The following is a 19,085-nucleotide window of genomic DNA, read 5'->3' on the forward strand; positions in this document are numbered from 1 at the left end:
TTTCAAAACTGGGCTTTTATTGCATACAATTAACCTTGCAAACAAGTTGAAATTGTGCAGCAAGATGTTTGATGGGCCATATGTCAACATATCTGCTCATTCACTTTTTAGTCCTTTAAAAAAGGTAGAAAGAGCACTTTAGTTTCTAGAGTAACCTGCCTAATAGTGACCTGCAGCTGAAGAACTACTAAATACTCAGTGCTTTATCTGACCTCTTAAGCCAAGATGAAGATTTAAAGAGAGTCTGAGCACAATGGATCAGAGGGACAAAGCACTGCTAAAGAACAAATGACCAGTGGACTCTTTAGCATGCTGTTAAAAGAAACTCAATACTTCCTGTGGTTGCTTCTTACTAAAAGCCTTCAGGAAAGGATTGAAGTTTTCCTTTGAGAATATCTTTTCCAGCATTTCTGCCTTTATTGGAGAGTTTCAATAGAGGGATAGGAAACAGAGGAGGAGACCAGGGCCCATCAAAGTCTTACCACAGTCTGAGTCGAAAAATCTCCAACTTGAGCTGAAATCTGGTGGCACATTTTACACAAACTGGTTGACAGCAGCGATTTCGTTCATGCTTCACATCTACTGCTTCATTCACAACTAGGTGGCTATGAGCTCATAATCGTGTACAAAAGAAAAAAAACTTCTAATCATTTTTCTGCTGGTAAGCTGATGCCAACCACCAAAGCCTTCTTCTTATGGGATATGTTTGTCATTCATGTTCATATACATAGGGATTAGTTCTGAAAGCAGACTCCTCGTTGCTGGTTGAATTCTTTGAGCATGCCAATCCCTTCTGCCAAGTCCAACTATACAAATATTTTCAATAAGTAATTCCTTGGCTTATATTTGCACATCTTTGAACCTGTGTTTATGACTTCCAGACAAGCAGCCTCTAACAGTCGTGCTAATAATAGCCGCTCTCTCTAAGGAGCACAGACATCACAGTATTGTGATGCTGTTGTAGGTTCAAAACCTGCTTGTGATGAGATCAGAGAGGATGGTTAAGCTTACAAAGCATCTAATTTGACGTAAGAGTCTGTATGCATCATCTCGTCTCCTACAATAGTGGGTTTCTTAAAAAAAACAATACCAACAATCTCCTCCTTCGCTGTCAGATAGCTTTAAATGTACTGTTGTCAAGGGGGTAATCTCTTATGAAAGCACAAGCAATGTTTTTCACTATGACTTAACACTTTAAGTTCACTCACTGAGGCACAGGTTATAGAATTGGGATGAGGCTCTCCAAACAGTTTCAGCGAAGGCTGCATAGAACTGAAATAGATGTTACATGAGCAACGATAGCACTCATCAAACAGAGATTGTGTATAAAATCCTGTGTCTGAAATTGTTAAAAAAAAAAATTTTTTTTTAAAGATGCAGCATTTCTAGCACATTGTATTATTATCTTAGTATTCCAGAAAAAAAACTAATAAATGCCTTAGGACAGAGCTTTTTCTTTATGTCTTACCCATCATCAGTTCTTTTTCCTCTTTTTGGTGCCTGTGGGTTCAAATACTGTAACCATGATCCCAAAAGCCTTTAGAAACAGAGCAAAATTAAGCAAGTAAATTAAAAAGAGGGAGCTTTCTTTTTTTCTTTTTTAAACGTTGTAGGGAGGGCCTGTGCCTCAGACTTGCTGCTCCGGGGAAATCAAATCAGGATATAAGTGTTAAAGAATCCTGTGTAAAACAAGCTGATCTAAAGAAGTGTTGATCAATTACAGGAGCTTAAACTGAGCCTACTCTTGAGCTAATGCCAAAACAATCAAAGTTTAAAATGTCTACTATAAACCAGTAACTAACCAGACAGAGAATCAAACGCACACAGTCATACAAATATGAAACACACACGCACACACACACACAGCTGATACATACAAACACACAAACTGGCAGTCCTTCTCCTCATTAGTGCCAAAAACATCACAGTTCTCTAATGAGGATATGGACGCTGAAACAAGGCAGTTCAAGCAAGCACATACACACAAATGCTCACACACACATACACACACAAGCACAGCTGCCCTTCACACTATGAGCCTGCAGGGTGTGACAAGCGAGCACGCCAAAAGAGGATTTGTGGTAAAAAGCTTTGGGGAGGAGAGGAAAAGGGAGAGATAGAAGGAGCGGAGAGGAGGGGATTACATGGTGAATATTTCAATACTAAAACATACCAATTGGTTTGGACTCCCTTTCTGGCATCAACTCTCCGTCTCTCTCTCACACACACAAATGCATTATCAGGACTAGATCTTCAACAGCTAACTTCGCACTGACTAGACGCAGAGTGGGGTGATGGGTAAAGCTAGCACGAAACCTCCAGGACCCCCCAGGGGTCCGACTTAAAAACTGACTGCAGTTACAGAGTGAGGGGACCAAACTTTTCCATCCAGATTAAAACCTTCTGACACAGCTTTTTGCTATATCAAAACTAATAAAATCACAATACAGACTGAAGTGCGTGAACATAATAAACATCGTACATAGCATTGACTTCCAATGCAGCAATATTTCATTTTTTGTTATGAAAGTATGATCTCTTAGGAATAGAAACAAGACAAGACTAGACAGTGCAATAAAAGTTGGCTAGTTTAATATGTCTGAACTGTTTCTGACTGGGCTTCCAGAAAAATCCACAAGGAGTTTGTAATAAATGTGCTCTTACAAGACTATATAGAAACAACTTTTGCAGTTTTTCCACTTCCACTTTCCACTTTCAAAGTATAAAAATACAAGTTTTTAAATTTTAATATTTCAGGCGCAAGTTTAGTTTAACAAACCAATGATACAAAACTTCAGGTTATAATGATGGCACATGTTTTAGGCCAATACCTTGGAATCACTTTCTAAACACACAGGGTTTAGCTTCATTTTTCAACACGAAGGGTTGTTCAATAGACTTGGAGAGAAATCCTGCAACATCTAAAAACCCCAGAGATCGTCGTTCTCTGCTTCTGGCCTCACTATAAACCGGAAAATGAAGAAAAAGCTTGTTGCAAAAGTTTAAAAAAAAAATGCACAGGAGGGTGAACTAAGTAGTTAACACTGTTGAAGGGTTTCAATTCAAACCCTGCAATATCTTAGAACTCTATTGTAAACAAACTGCCTCATATTCCACTAAATTGTCTTATTATAGCCTCACATCATCCCAAAGCATGCAGATTCAAAGTAGCCAATCAAAGGGACTACCAAAGATCCCAGGGAGAAGTTTTACATCTCCATTCTGAGCTTGAACAAACAGATGTCTGGTTCACAGCGCATGTGACTGCATGGCAGAGAGGTGCCAGCAACATTCCAGATAAAGGAGGGCTGCAGGAATGCCAAAGGACAGAGGGACTGGCTGCTGGCTGGCATGACGGCAACCATGTGCTGGTCAGGGAACGAGGCTACAGTGATGAGCAGGAGAGAGATTGAGACAGGAGGGGGGGACAAGAGGGGAAGTGACTACAAAAGGGAAATAAATAAAAAAGACAGACTTGAAAAACAATCAGATCAGAAGAGGGGATCATTTCATGTTTGTCCATGCATCTGTTTGTGTAGTTTGTCCATTCCTGGGGACTAACAGGGAGTTTCACCCCCGCAGGAGTCCAGGGTTACAGTCCAGCCGTTACATTGTCCCACTTTCAGCAACATGCTGGCAGCACTGTGGACACAATTGTTAAGCTGCACGTCTGTGAGCGTGTGCATGCGTATGTGAAAGTGTGTGCGCCGATGGTTGGCATACTACAGTCTAGACCAAGGGATCAAGTGTAATCCCTCTACTGATACAGTTGATGAGCTTAGGTCATAGACAACTGTCACTGACACAAAATCCTTTCAGCAGGTCAGTGTAAAACTGCGGTCTTATCAATTAATCCACAAACTGTTCACAGACAATTACAGTATTTGACCTTATTTGGCTGCATATATATATATATATATATATATACATATACACACACACATACATACATATACACGCTATGTGCATTGTCTTTCCAAGCCAAGCACTTATTTACAGATAAGTGTACATTTACATTCATTTTAGGTTTGAGAGAAAATAAAATTTGCTGCAGATTTTCTTTGACACTAATGGAAACTCAAAGTAGAAGCCAGCGTGTACGGAACACCGTGCAGTCGTTTAGGAAAGCACAGACGGCAAAGAGAGACACCGAGTAATTACTCCGGCACTGTCACACACCAGGTCGATGTTAACCTTTGGGTTTACATATCCGGGATCCACTTTTATCATCATATCTGAAAGGTGGCCGACAGCTCATTAAGGATTGATGGGCGGTAAATAAGAATGATATTCATTGACTCAAAAGGAACTGCGATAAGCTATATCATTTCAGGAGCATTTCATGCTATTGGCACAAGGGCAATACACATAATAATGTACTTATAATGCAAAAATAGAAAGTGCTGTCTCTCAAAAAGCAATTGACTTTTAATTCTTCTGCTCTCAATAGATGAGATATGAATTTACTATAACCATAGCGATATTCAAAAAGTCCTGGTTGGAAAAATGCAGTTTTTGGAAAAAGAAGACCCATCAACATGGCCAAGCAACACGTGGTCTGCACATGTGCAGGTTCAAAGGTGAGAGAGGAGAGATGGAGCACCTCTAGAAATGAAAAAAAAAATGTATTCAGTGCTGTGAAAGATAAATAAATAGATAGATAAACAACGTCTTAGACACAGCACCATAATCTTATAATGAAAGAGCAAACCCTACCGTTACTTCGGTCATCATGTTGGCTAAAAGTTGTTTTTGTGACAAGCCTAAAAAGCACCACTTTAGTAGTGCTAATAACACTTTAATTACCATGTAAATATGAGTTAAATGACTTAAAAAAACAACAACACACAACCAAGCAAACATGCAATTCTCATCAAAATGTATCACAGTTTAAAAACACGAGCTTCAAACCCAGGAAGGGGAGGATTTTTGGGTTCCAGACAGGTGGAGATTGTGACTGCCTTTACACGACGATGTGGCTGTTAGCTTTTATCCATTGATTTGTCTTTTTGTTTTTTTTATATTACATAAAAGAAGACTGAACCCCAGACTCACAGCAAGGGTCTTAAGAAAAAGCACCACGAGTGTAGATATTGTACGAGACGATTGTCCCCTGCAGGATAAGAACAGGAACCAACATGGCATTGAATGGCAGAGTGAGTAATGATTAAAGCTCCTCTGGAAAGCAGACAGTATTTGGGTTACATGACAAACGGTGTTGTGCTTGATGGGCTAGGTTTAATTAGAATGGATTGGAGAATCAATATCAGTCTTTAGACAAAATCACGCTCTTTGTAAACAAACTCAAGTTGCTGTGAATTCAGTCATTCTTTTTTTTTCCCCCTTTCCCTCGAAAGGCTCCCACTTAACTCTTACAATTCAGCGAGGGGTAATTATTTCACACCCCACTCTCTCAGACACACACAGCTCTACCACAAGCACCACAACACAGGAACCCCGTGGCAGATTGAATTAGAATAACTTCATTACGCTGAGCTTTGAAACACTTTCCTCGAAACAAAAGCAGATGACTCCAAAAACCTTGAGCCAAGAGCACATTTCTGTGAGGAAGATTTGTTTTGAGAACAGAAAGCAACCAAAGGAATCCAGGACAAAGACAGTTGAGAGACAGACAAAATGTACTGCTGCCAGAGATGAGACATTGAAACATTTTCTCTCTTTTTAAAAAAACAAAAAACACAAACTTAAAAACAGGATTCTGTTCTAAACAAAGCTCAGCGTCATTCTTGTTCATTGTAAAAAGGCACAATTATAATCCATTATCATCCACACTTATTTATTTCCGAAAGCTTTTTTCCAAGCTTTAAAAGAGACAGAAATCACAAATCACACTGCAAGTGTCATTCTATAAGGTCAGATATTGGGTTGCAGGCATCGAGCCAGAATTAGACCAAAGTAAAGCGGATACTGTAGGATACAGTGTCCCACTCTTTACTGTGCCCTTCAGGCACTTTCTACAACTCTCAAACACAACCAAACAAATTACAAACACTTACTCCTGTACTTTCTGTCCCCCCCCCCCCCCACACACACACACACACACCCCCCCCCACACACAAACTCCTAGACCCCTCACCTCCCCTCTCCCTCTCCATCTCTCCACACAATCCATCCAAAACCCAAGTACTGTACACACTCTATGATATCATCCGTTACCGGCGGCTGGGACAGAAGAGGAGCCAGCAGTGTGCAAACCTCCCACGGACACACACACATGCGCGCGCGCGCGCGCGCGCATCTGAATGCGCACAGTATAGGCTAAAGAAACTTGGATAGCGTGTTGGTTTAGAGCACGCCTATGGTTGGCACTGAAAAGCTCGTGCACATGAACCACTCACCTGCACCTGCATGAAGGAGCCCCGGTAGAAGCAGCATGCTGCAGCCGACAGGGCACTCCACAGACTACACCTCTCCGTCATGGTGGGCACACACCTTCCCCTGCTACCTTGCTCTTCCTCTTCTTCTTCTTATCTCCGCTACTTCCCCTCTCCCTCGTCTTCTCTTGCCCGCGTCCTGTTCTCTCTACCCCACCCGGGGTGTCCGGTCTAAACACCAGCCTCTGGGCTAAGCCTGTCCCACCCCTGCCTGACTACCAGCCCCTCAACATTGTGCCACCACTCCAAGTAAAAGCGGGCTGCGAGCTAAACAGCTAACACCGCAGCCACAGCTTGCAAGCGGATGCCGGTAGCAACATCAGCTATTACCCACGAGCGAGCCGCTAACAGCTGGCAGTGATAACAGCGAGAGATGATACGGCTCCTGACATCTTCCTCGCTGAACTGCTCTCGCTCCTCTCTCCCCCTCTCCGCACTTGCTGCACTTCACGCGGCTGCTAGGGATTACCTCATTGCTTGCTGATGAAAGGAGTGTGGGTGGGGGGAGGGTGGACCAGAGGGAGGGAGGGAGGGAGGGATAGAGAGGGGGAGGAGAGGTGGGGGCTTGAATGCTTACAGGCAGAAGCTGAGAGGAGTGCTGTCGAAATGCGGGCAGAGGCCCCACCCACCCACCCGATGACCCCCCAGCTTCGGCTCTGACTGAGACAATGCTGACGAGCGGCTGGGGGGGGGGGGAGAGGGGGACGACGGAAGGTTGTGAAACACGGGGGAAAGTGAGGAAAAGATGGGAGGGGAGAAAGAAAATTAAAAGATGAGATGATGAATGAAGAAGATTAGGGTATAGGACACAAACAGAGGATGTGTGCAGCCCTCAAAAAGGAATTTAACCTTTCTTTTGCCATGAAAGCACCACAACAGGGGAGCTGCCCAGTGCAAACCCTCACCTTTTATTCCTCCTACATTTTGCCACATACATACTACTATGGCTGTAGCAGGTGCTATAGAGGATTTGGTTGTTGTGGTGAAATGTTGACAGAAATGCTATATATCTGTGTGCGTGTGTGTGTGTGTGTGTGTGTGTGTGTGTAGCTGAATATAATGATGTGTCTCTAAAAAGCCACGCAGACTGCAGCTAGACAGCTCATTATAAGCCGAAACACAGAGGCAGGTGTTTCAGGGATAACAGGGTGTGATTTTCACCGGCCCATTTCACATAGAGACACACACAAACACACATAGCGGCAGGGAGAAGTCAGGAGGGGTGGGGCTCTGTCTCCAGAGGCCTTAGCGAGTGACATCATTGAGGACGCTTCACCATGGCAACGCAGCCAGAGTGCCTTGACAGCATCCAAAATTCTGACAGTGCACTTAGTCGGGTCTGCACCACTGCAGCGAGACGCAACGTAAGAGAGGGACGGGGCCAGAGATGCAACGCACTCAGTCACGAAAAAAAAAAAAAAAAGAATGGCTTGCCTCCACCCACTGTGTCAGCTGAGTTTCTCAGTGCAGCCCACAAATGCAAACACATATCGCATCGGATGATTTTCACTTTTCTGAGCGGCCTCTTGAATGCATGCTAGTAGGTCAAAAGAAAAAAAAAAAGATAAGGAGCTACGAAACACTGGATGGATTCATTATCCACAGCCTCTCCTTTTTCTGTAATCTCAAACCATCCAGTGCCGGATTAGACAGATTACACAGTGGGGTCACAAATAATCTCTCGGGGCTCTGTACTCTCCTTCCTTCAATCCTCCATAATACCATGACAAAACAATCAAAACATAGCCTACAGTATGTTACATACGGCAGCTGCTCCGCACACACACACCCTCCAAAACTCCCTGTGCGAATACCAACCGTTTGAGAAAAACAACAAAACAGTACAACTGCGTGAACCTTGTAACATGCAGATAACGGAACAGTTGCCTTTCAAACATGTGGTCAAAACTGGGAGAAGCTCTGTTTCTGCAAACGCTCATATGCGGCATCTCGTTTTAGGAGCCAATAACCAAGAGCCTATTCTATCATTAAGGTATGAAGATACATCAGAGAAAATAAAACCAAACTCAGTGGCACTTGGAATTGATTCATTTGGGTTGAGATCAGGTGACTGCGAAAGCCATGTAGCACATTATTCACATCATTTCAATACTCATCAAACCATTCAGTGACCCCTTGTGGTATATGGATGGTGCACTGGGACGGACCACTTAGGCCGTTAAGATAGAAATGTTTCGTCATATGATAAAGGTAATCACTCAAAGCAAATTTGATTTGCAGGGACCCTTGCCACTAAGAGTGCCAGACCCAAACCATGCCAGCTACAAGCGCTCCGCAGCATAACAAAGCCACTGAATCCCCCCCTCTACACGAGTCACTGCACTGTACTTATATCATGTTCTGCCTTCAAACAGTGATGTGGGCTGTTTGGGCTCCTTTTTTTTTAATGTGGATTTACAAAAGTGAAAGAATCCTGTTTAAGGGAGTGCAACTTTTCGTTGTTTTGCGTCCTCCGATGAATTTCAACAAGCCAAGCAGGTATTGAGGGGCTGCTGTCGGGAGCTGCAGTATTTTCATGTAGCAACAAAACCTGCTTCTTTTGTTATATTTATTGAAGCTGTCCTTTCTCTTTTCACTGTCTCTTCTATTTCTCATCTCCCTCGCTCTTTGCTCAATCAAATTCAGCCTTTCTCCAGCCATTCTTATTACTGTACTCTTCCTCTCATCTCTTGCCTTCTTATCCCTCTGATCCATAGCCTAACCTCCTTCCTTCAGCCTCATCTTCTCTCTGATCCCTGTCTCTGTTCTCTCCTCTGCCCTTCCCTTCTCATCCATGGCCATCCCTCCACTTTCCCCTCCCTCTAGTCCTCTATCTCCACATCTCCTCCCCTGCTTGGAGGCGGTCTTCAGTTAAATATTAATTAGTGAGCCTCATCCCGCAGGCTGATAGGGGGACAATGGAGAATCCCTGCATGTGCCTTTCAGCATCCCACTAATGAAAGTGTGTCTGGATGTGAGATGAAGACACACATTAGATAGATGGAGTGTGAGTGAGAGAGAAAAGGGATCTGAATGTACGGGCGTGTACGTGTGTGTGAGATGAAAAAGATACACTGAGGGTAGATCAAGATTATATGAGCAAACACATCTATAACTGTGTCAATGTGTGCACATGTGTGCATGTGCCTAAAAACAAAGACCAGGCTCCGCTGGGGGTTAGAGGGGTGCAGTTAATGATTTATGTGTGTATGAGAGTGTGTCTCTGATTATAGTCAGTGTGTTTTCACACACATACTGTTTAACCAGTGGGGGAATCTGATTCACCTACTGGTTAATCCGTATTGAACCACAGATATACGTGTGTCAAAGCCTGTTTGAAACATCATCCTACAAAAACGATACAGAGAAGAAAAAAAAGAGGCCCAGAGAACGTTGAGACTTTGTCCACACAGAAGTGTTCAAAAATTCAGTTTTAGGTGTAAAATAGTGCAATTTAAAATCAGCTGTCTTGCTTTAATCACCTTGAAATTATTAATCCTTTCACAAATGTGTTGCTGTGGCAACTGGGCACGTTTTTAGCACGAATAAAGAAGTGTGTAAGAGAGATGAATGTGTCATAATTCTTTCCTTTATATGGTGCTTAGTGGCATGGTGACCTTGAAGAAATGGGCTAAATAATAGAAACATCCAAGAATGTGAAAAACTTGCAGGAAATAGCTATGGCTTAAGATGAGAGTCTGAGAGGTGTCGATTTAACTCGTGCTTATATTTTAGGTGGAAGTTTGTGAACATGGTTAAAGTAGCCCCATTTAAAGACCTTTTCATCATCAATGGCCGAAAAGATTAAATTTGTTCACTTCTTTTTGTCCACAACTGTATTACTAAAAGCCATTATAACTAATAAGTAACAGATTTGTTTGTCCATTGTGTTTAGTGCCATCTGGCAAAAGTTAACTATAAGCAGGGCTGGACTGGCATCTGAAAAGGGCCCGGGCACTTTTTGATCACTGAGGGCCCAGCGCGCATATATGTATATTTATATACACACACACTTCTGTCTAATTATCATTAATCCTTCATTTAATCCTTGCAAGGTGTTCATGTTTTTGTTACATAGAAGATATTCTGGCCCAGTGGACCTGGGACTAAAGGAGGGGAAAAAAAGCTGCTGTGCACCCTCATGTTCCCTTCATCCTGCTTGTGAAGTTCTGAGTATCTTTGTTTTTGAGGATAAGAGATAGAAAGAGGAGGATAACTAACTTTATTTTCCAGATGATGAGCCCTGGCCAGTGAATCTCATTGTGAAAAAAGTATTCATACCATTTTCCCTCAGCAAAACCTGAAAATGGGTCCCACAGACCCAAGCCAGGGATAAGCAAAGCAATATTTCACCAGCACACACAACACTGTATAGAAAAGGAGCACCAGCACCACACACACACTGTTGTATGTTCTAAGTCTTACTGAATCAAATTGAACATGTAGTAATAATTTCCTGGGTTCAATTATTTTATTTATTGCTCAAAATTGCTCCAGTCCACAGATACTGTCAGTGAGCTTACTGAATGGAATGTTAACCCCCGCCCCCCAGGCATAAACTGTAATGCAGCTTGAGACTGATCAAAAGAGCCTAAGATAGTGCTTATGTCTGTGTGTTTTTTTTCGGACACGTCATTTTTTTCCACTACAGCAAAACCAAAAAATTATACCAAATGGGTATTTTTGTGACTGATTTGATGAAGTCAGGATGACAACTTGGTCTCGGTTTCAAACTTTCAGGCAATGGGAAACGAAACGCTGAAGCGCCCAATAGCTACACTGCATTGGCTAGCGGGTGTGTTGAGATGAATTCTAACCTCAATCTCTCCCTGCTGGGTCACGTCTCCTATCTCCGTCTCCTCCTCCTCTGGTTCCCCAGCTGGAACAACCATCTCCCCCTCCTCTGGTTCCCCAGCTGGAACCATCTCCTCCGCCTCCCCCTGTTCATTCTCCACCACCTGTGCGCTCGTTGATGTACCGGCGGCCCCACTGCTGCCCCAACCTGAGGTCGAGCAGCCAGGTTCCGCATCTCCCACGGCCCCACTAACCGAACCTGAGCTCGAGCTTGTGCTTTTAAAAAACATATCGGTGAATTTAGCACATTTTACTGCGTCGTCTTTTAGTTTTTGTTTTCTCTTTTCTTTACGTTTGTCATGGCCACTCTTTTGTTTCTCCATTTCGCGTCCTCTTTCCACCAGAGCTTTAGCCGAATATAGCCAAGTCAGCTAAACTTCAAGAGACTTGGGTCAAGTGGGCCTGTAGGGAGGGGCGGGCCTTTGACAACGTTAGGCATTCTCATTGGACTAGCGCTCTGTGCGTCAGGAGAAACATCCAATGGGCCCCGACGTGTCATTTTTTTTTACCGTCGCAGTCAATAAAAAATATAATATATATATGTATATTTTATTTACGGCCCTCGGAGGGCCCAGAGGGCCCAAATCGCGGGAGGGCCGTTCGGGATATGCCCGAACGGCCAGATAGCCAGTCCAGCCCTGACTATAAGCGTTAACACATTAGCAGTGGTTCCATTCACTAGTGAAGCAAATCTGATGCAATCTTTGAAAAACACCAAATAAGAAATTAAAATCAGACACGTCTCCATTGACTGGTTCCAAGTGAATGAACTGGGCAATTAAGTGTTATTATCTACGCTGCTAGCTGTTGCAGTTTAGTAGAGGTAGTTGCTGTAACTGGAACAAACCCTGATAGGATAAAAACAACCACTGCAGTGTACACCAACAAGAGGAAACAGGATATACGTCTGTCTTAGGAGTTACTTTCATCTTTCAAATATTAGAAATATCTGGGAGGTTTTTGGTCAGTTGCGTGAGTTCATTGTTTGCTGGCTCGGATCAGGAACAGCTGGTGAGTCATGTCATTTTAATCTTTGTCAGGGCAAATGTTATTCATAGACGCAAAGTTATTCTTCCTCACATTTCTCAATGCGAATCAACAATGACAGTGGAAACCCGGCTATTATCCCCAAACCACTTTGTCAGTGTCAGCATGCCAATCGAGATGATGTTAGCTTTTAGGTCAAAAGCATCATTCAGTGGCGGTCGGTGGCGTAGTGGGTTAAGCAGCCACCCCATGTACAGAGACTTAGTCCTCGTTGCAGTGGGCCCCAGTTCGACTCTCGCACCAAGCTGCCCTTTGCTACGTGTCTTCCCCATCTCTCTGTTTCCTGTCTCTCTCACACTATCCAATCCTTAAAGGCATAAAAAGCCCAAAATATACTTTTAAAAAAAAGCATCATTCAGACAAAGAACTGTGTGCCAGCTCAGTTGTCTTTATACAATTTTTCTGTTTTTGCAGTTATCAATTTTATAAGGTAACACAGTTATTCGTCAAGGCATGAAACCTCAATTTGATCTGCTAAAATGTCAAATGAAAATTGTAATCCTGTTGTACAGCAGTGGAGGGTTGGTGGGTTTTGTGAAGATGTGTATTACACAGCACTGTTCGAACCTGGCATCAACATCTGCCTTTAGTGATAACAATTGGACATGAATCATCATGAAAATTCCAGACAGCTTGTTAAAACGAGTAATTCAACTTAATTCAGGATTCATTGACAAAACTATATTCAAACTATAATTAGTTGTTCTCAGAGAAGCCCATCGATTCTTTTAACAGATGTCATTTAACAGCGCTGACACTGGGATGGTGGCACAGGATCACATTACAAGCTTATGTGATGCAACTAGCCTACACTCGTAACATCTAAAACAAAAAAAAACAAAAAAAGAAGACCCCATGAATGTTGAATTGCTGGATATCATCTCAATGATAAGTTTGTTAAATTAGAGTAATCTCTAAATCACTCTTTGCTAATTGACCTTCATGCTTACATGTATGTTCACCAAGTATGGCATTTGTCCTCCCCCTTGGTAACCCCCCAAACAGACACAAATACACAAGTGATGCTTATAATATTCGCAGTTGCCTCTCATTTACGTTTGAAAGCTCCAAAAAGATCACCCAAGACAGTCCTAAAATGCACCAAGGACCCATTTAGATGAATTCATTCGGACAATAATTTTAGCAGTGTGAACACTAAACAAGTCCTAAGCTACAGTACATTAAACCTGATATGTTTCCAGCCAGTGAGAAACAACAAAGTTACAACTTTGTTAAACGTTGCCCTCTTGTAATCGCACAAAAATGATGGATGATCTGGGTGACATTAGAGGAAAGCTTTCTGCAGATGGCTGCATGGCTGAGAATTTGTTATGACCATGTGGACTGGGATAATGGTCACTGTAGATGCTGATCTACAGCACATGTACAGAGGACACTGTAACATAAACAGCAACATTTTCTGCGGTGCCTTCAACTCTCGGTGTGCTCATCTGGATCATTGGGCCATCAGGCAGAGGCCTGTCCAGGATCAGGTACCTGCAGCCAGTATTATTAATTCATTTTGCTCAAATGGGATGCCCAATTGGGCACGTTAAAACACAATACTTTAAAATTGGTGATTATGTAGCCTTAGGTCTAACTACAGTTCATCAATCTTGGTTGCAGCTGTATTAAGGCGTCGGGGAGGGTCTGGATTTGGCTTGGAGATACTCAGAAGTAATGGATCAGCAGTCCACTGAGCCATGCCAGTGCTGATTGGCAATACTGAAAATGAGTTCCAGTTATTAGTGGTCATGCAAGATGCACATGGAGGTGCATCTTAATACCACATGAAGAGCTGTCCGGGGATGAACAGGGCTCATGTCTTTCTCCTTTTCTATTTCCTGACAAACATGCTAATATTGATGAAATAACCCACATAAAGTTTGTGGTTTTTTTAGACATGTGTTCGCACAGTGTGTTTTGTCAGTATATTTGCCGGGAGAAGGATCAGTAACTAGTGACTTTTCAGAGGTGTGTTGCTCTGGCACATAATTTTACTGCCTCTCTTATTTATAGGGGATGCAACATTAATTCAGTCTACTGTAATAGGCACACGCACATGCGTACATGCCCCCACAGGGTGCTGCTTTGATTTAATCAAACACCATACAGACGCACACAGATTTTGGAAATTTAAACCATTCGCATAATCAAACATGCAGTAACGCACTGATACACAGCTGAGCCCCTGCACACACATACTCATACTGACACACACACACACGCACACAGACTTTTCCAGAGCAGCATTGTGAGACCCAGACATATGTTAATAAACCTTGTATGAACCGAGCTGTTTTACATCCCCCTCCTGCCCCTCCCATCAAAGTACAACCAAACCACTAAACAGGGCAGGAGACAAAGCAAGGCTGGGCTGCAGACAAAAATAGATGCACACAGTCATAAAATAAGAAACCATACACGTAAATGTCACACACACTTTACAAAAACAGTGAGACAGATGAGTCAACCAAGAAGTGATAAAAAACAGTATTCTGCTTTACTGACAGTTTGTCCCAATGAAAACTGAGCGAGGCATATCTTTTAGTAAAGCTGTAGAGTTTATGTTGAATGTTTTGAGGCTTTTGATTGCCAATTGTCTTAGAAGAAACTTAGAAGTTTTAGATCATATTTTTCTATATGTCTCGTTTTCATCTTATGTATGTATGTGACTATAACCACGGGTGTGTGAGAGTGCACTTGTGAAAAACTGAAAGGAAAGTCACTGGCCTGGACTCTCCCATTATAACAGGGCTAACTGAGGCTGACTCCTGATTTAAACATCAGCTGTCATAAATGTTTCAGAGAAATGGAAGGGGATGGAGGGCCTGCTGGCAGCTCTCAGGGAGTGGGTGGAGAGGTGGGTGGTGGCTGGAGGGACTGTTGTGGTGACAAAACATACAGGAGCTTTTAAACTAAAGGGAAAAAAGTAGATTAGCTGGGTTTCCAATGCTAAAAAAAAAAGCAAAAGAGGCACTCTAAGTGAAATTCTAAATATTGGTAGTAAGGCCAGACTTGTTTATCAGTGATATTAAAGTCATAACATACTTTTCTTAAATACACACTTATAAATAATGCTATAAATGCTCTTATAAATGTGATTAAGCCCCATTGGTGATGTCCTGAGAGATTGTTTATGCATCAAAGCAACAAAGCTCATCGTAATGAAGCAATTCCTTGTGTTAAGTTGCTGTTTTTTATTATAATGTTAAAAATAATGGGTCAATAGTATTTCACAGTGAGTGTGGGCCACCCAGCTTAAAAAAAAAAACAACCGAATCACTAACATTTTCACCTGAGGACCCACTGACTATGGTCTGATGGTATGGATCCAGCTACTTCAATAATGGATTTCTGTAATGCGCTCTAACAATAACAATGAACAATATTTTCCCAACCGTAATCAAGTATTTTTGCTATCTAAATCTAAATCTAAATCTAACCAACCAGCAAATGAGAACAAAACTGTAAGTCCAAAAGGAAAAAAATGAATAAAGGAACTAAAACACGGTCCAACAGTTTTCTTGAACCGAGGTCCTGGGGCTAGATTTTTGAGAGTCTTTTTGAAAGTGGATCTGCCTTTGGATGTCTGTTTCACATTGCCAAGATGGTTCGATTCGCGCAACAAAAATGTGTACTTAAATAAAACATCAACCTTCTGGGAAAACTGGTTTTGATACAGCAACCAACATTTATGGCAAGATAACCGGGTTTCTGAAGTAACGGCAAAATTTCATATATTTTTCATATCGTCTAAGTCTTCTATCGGCACGTTTTGTAAAATCAGCAGCCACAGAAGAAGAGTTGTTTGACCGACTGCTATCAGAGTCATTTTTACTGTACTTCTGTCAGTTACTTGTCATGTCATATCAGCCATGTGCAATTGTTGTTTAGATAGATGAAAAGGCAAATGAACACTTTTTAAACATCATTTATGTTCTTATATAACAAGATAGTGGCATAAAGATGAAATGGCATACTCGTCACTGTCCTAATTGTGGCATTTAAGTGCAGTCAATTTGCTGTGGCCAGGGGAGGGTTGACACATGTTATACAGAAGGAATACGGGTCAGGGTCATAAGAGAGGGCTTGTACCACCTCACCTAATCAATACAAAAACAGATCATTATGCTCTCAACAGTTCACTTTGCCTTTATGTCTCTCTTCTGCCTGCTTTCCTGTTTTAGCTTCACTGTCTTCCTGTCACTTCCCACTTTTGATCTTACTTGAAGTGTTTGTTTGCATGCACAAACAGGATGCATGAAACCTAACTATACATCTCCAAGGTCACGAAACAGCTTGATCTTGAAGTTTACAGCTTGGGCAGATGGCCCCACCTGCTGGTTGCAGCACAGGCTGCTTACTAGATGCGCAGTGCTGACATTTGAGCTGCCTTACTGAAAATTCAATTAGCTAAATGGCAAGCTGAATTAGGCTGAATCCAGAGTGAGTCTGCTGAAATGTGCAAAGCTGTGAGAAGACTAAGGGCTAATAATCATTTTGAATTACGTCTGAGCACTGGCATAAACAATTTAATTCAATAATATTGGAGAGAGGAGGTAATTCTAACATGTCACCACCAAACAGTTTTCAGGCCAAAAATTCTAACTAACGCATAAAACAATTAAATGGTAGGTAAGGTAAAATTTCTTAATATTATAGGCAGGGAAGAGTGTTACACAGACTGACCTGAACGTATCCTGCTAGGTTCTCAGCTGGCTCCATGTGGCTGAAAAGACAGAAACAAGAGCGAATGATTGTGAAAAAATATGAGAAAGCATTGGGGAATTCAACATAAGAGAAAAAACACTTAAAACCTATGTTCAAATTGTGTATACATGGGATTTGATATATACACACACACACTTGTGCTTTTGTGTTGGATCTCTTGTAACAGGTGTATGCTATAACAAATAAAAAAAGATGCCCGTATTCCCATGGCTGTCCATAACAGGCTTTCAAGTGGGTAAAACGCAGAAGCAGCTCAGCCTATTGGAGAAAAATGAAACTAACTCCACTGAGCATCTCAGGCTGCTGACTTGAATACAGACATGGGCTCCCAAATCTATTTTGATGGATTCCAATCATGTGTCAAAACCCTGCTGCGCTGTAGTCCTGTCAGCTGAGCTGTGAGTGCGGCTGTACAGCTTGTTAACAAGCAAGAGCAAGCATAGAGCCAATTACACTCTCAGACAAGTTTTAAGATCAATCAGTGCAACTCCCAATTGCGAGATTAATCTCAAAAGGCCCTGAGCAAAGCTGAGTTACACACAACTACAGAGAGGTCAGATCAAAGGGTCCCATTATGGCAATGGGCTGGGGAATGTTAATAGGTCCCGCAGTGCAGAAGTTTTACACTGCCTTCCCAAGCTGCTTCTGTTCTCTAATGATTAAAAATCTAGTGCATAAATGTATATATGAAACATTTGCCCCCATCCTTTACACTGATAACATCAGCATCTATGCATAAAGAATGAGAAAAAAGCATGAGCGTGCTTTGAAAAGAGAATGGAAAAGTAATATTCTACTAAGTCAGATTTGCATTCTAGATGTGGGTGTTGTCTGTTGCTATTTTTAATCACTACTGGTCTCTACATACAAAAATACATAAAAACTGCATGTTAACTCCATGCTCTCCAGACCTCAACATCATTGAAAATTATGAGTAGATTTTAAAAGAGTAGTGCATGGAGGAAAACCCAATAATCTTAACTAACTGTTGTTGGAAGATAGGGTGAAAAAATCCCCCAAACTCAAAGAGGGTCATACTGTGCAATTTACGGATCTTACGGGTCACCCTTTCATATTTTATGTGAAACTATAATAGATGGAAATATTACAACAATCTTGCTCATATGAAGGCCAAACCAAGGCGTTGGTGAAAGGATCCGACCAATGGAGGACCCTCGTTGCACACAGTATAACGCTAATGAAAACACAGTGGCAAACGTTGAGGCTAAAGACCAAAACATCTTTCTGTCTGCCAAGCTTATTATCCCAGAAACATATATACATTTTAGCAGCACCAACACTGTCTGTAGGGCAGATAAAGAAGGGTTTTCCAAGGAATCTCACGCAAAGACATGAAAAGCCGCCCTGTGAATAGACAGACAGACGTGTGATTTAGATGGACAGAGGAAGGAGTGCTCTTTGATGTGCCCATACGTAACCTGGAGTACACTATAGAGCCTATTTTCCCACGATCCCTTAGCTGAACTAATGGGCTGATGCTCCATGCTCACACATCCAAGCCCTTGCATGACAGCACAGCTACAAACTACATTTACGCATACACATACACACCGTGTAACGCGATACATGCACTCTGTGGTTAAGCGGGGGCCACAGGGGCACAGAGCCCTTGGCATGTCATGGGAAAACTGTGAGGAAATACAATCTGCTCGTCTGAAGGGGGCTGTGGGTGAAAGGGTTGCATTTCCCCTTCAAATTCCCCAACTTCCGACCATTACATATTGATAAATCAGCTACAGCATGGAAAAACAATGCACACAATAAGCACACATAAAGCTCATTTCGGTTGATGGAAAACCATCTAACGAGGGACAGAGCAGCAGATTTCCAGCAACATCTGATCAATAGAAGAAATCTATGTTACCTGCTGCATTAGAAAAGGAGAGAAATTAATCCCATTATATTCTCACTGGTCGAAGACAAGTTCTGTGCACAGAAAAGTCAGCTCAAAGTGAATCGTTTTTTTGATTTTGAGCCTTGAAACCAGCAGCTCCTCCTGGCAAATGGACAGAACACTGCTACACTGTTGTGCTG

The 19,085-nt window shown here is 42.2% G+C and overlaps 1 protein-coding gene across 2 annotated transcripts in view; it reads right to left on the bottom strand.

Annotated features, from left to right (window-relative positions):
- sh2d3ca (SH2 domain containing 3Ca) overlaps positions 1 to 19,085 on the bottom strand; it is a 50,719-nt gene that overhangs the window by 28,775 nt on the left and 2,859 nt on the right. The window contains exon 4 of one of the 2 annotated variants that reach the window (XM_075455766.1): positions 16,989 to 17,028. In XM_075455766.1, coding sequence (XP_075311881.1) covers positions 16,989 to 17,028 — 40 coding nt within the window. Of the gene's footprint in view, positions 1 to 6,359; positions 6,860 to 16,988; positions 17,029 to 19,085 lie in introns of those variants that run through there. The other variant, XM_075455767.1, reaches the window with a different exon arrangement.

The sequence above is a fragment of the Odontesthes bonariensis genome, chromosome 22, assembly GCF_027942865.1.
Source record: "Odontesthes bonariensis isolate fOdoBon6 chromosome 22, fOdoBon6.hap1, whole genome shotgun sequence".
NCBI lineage: Eukaryota > Metazoa > Chordata > Actinopteri > Atheriniformes > Atherinopsidae > Odontesthes > Odontesthes bonariensis.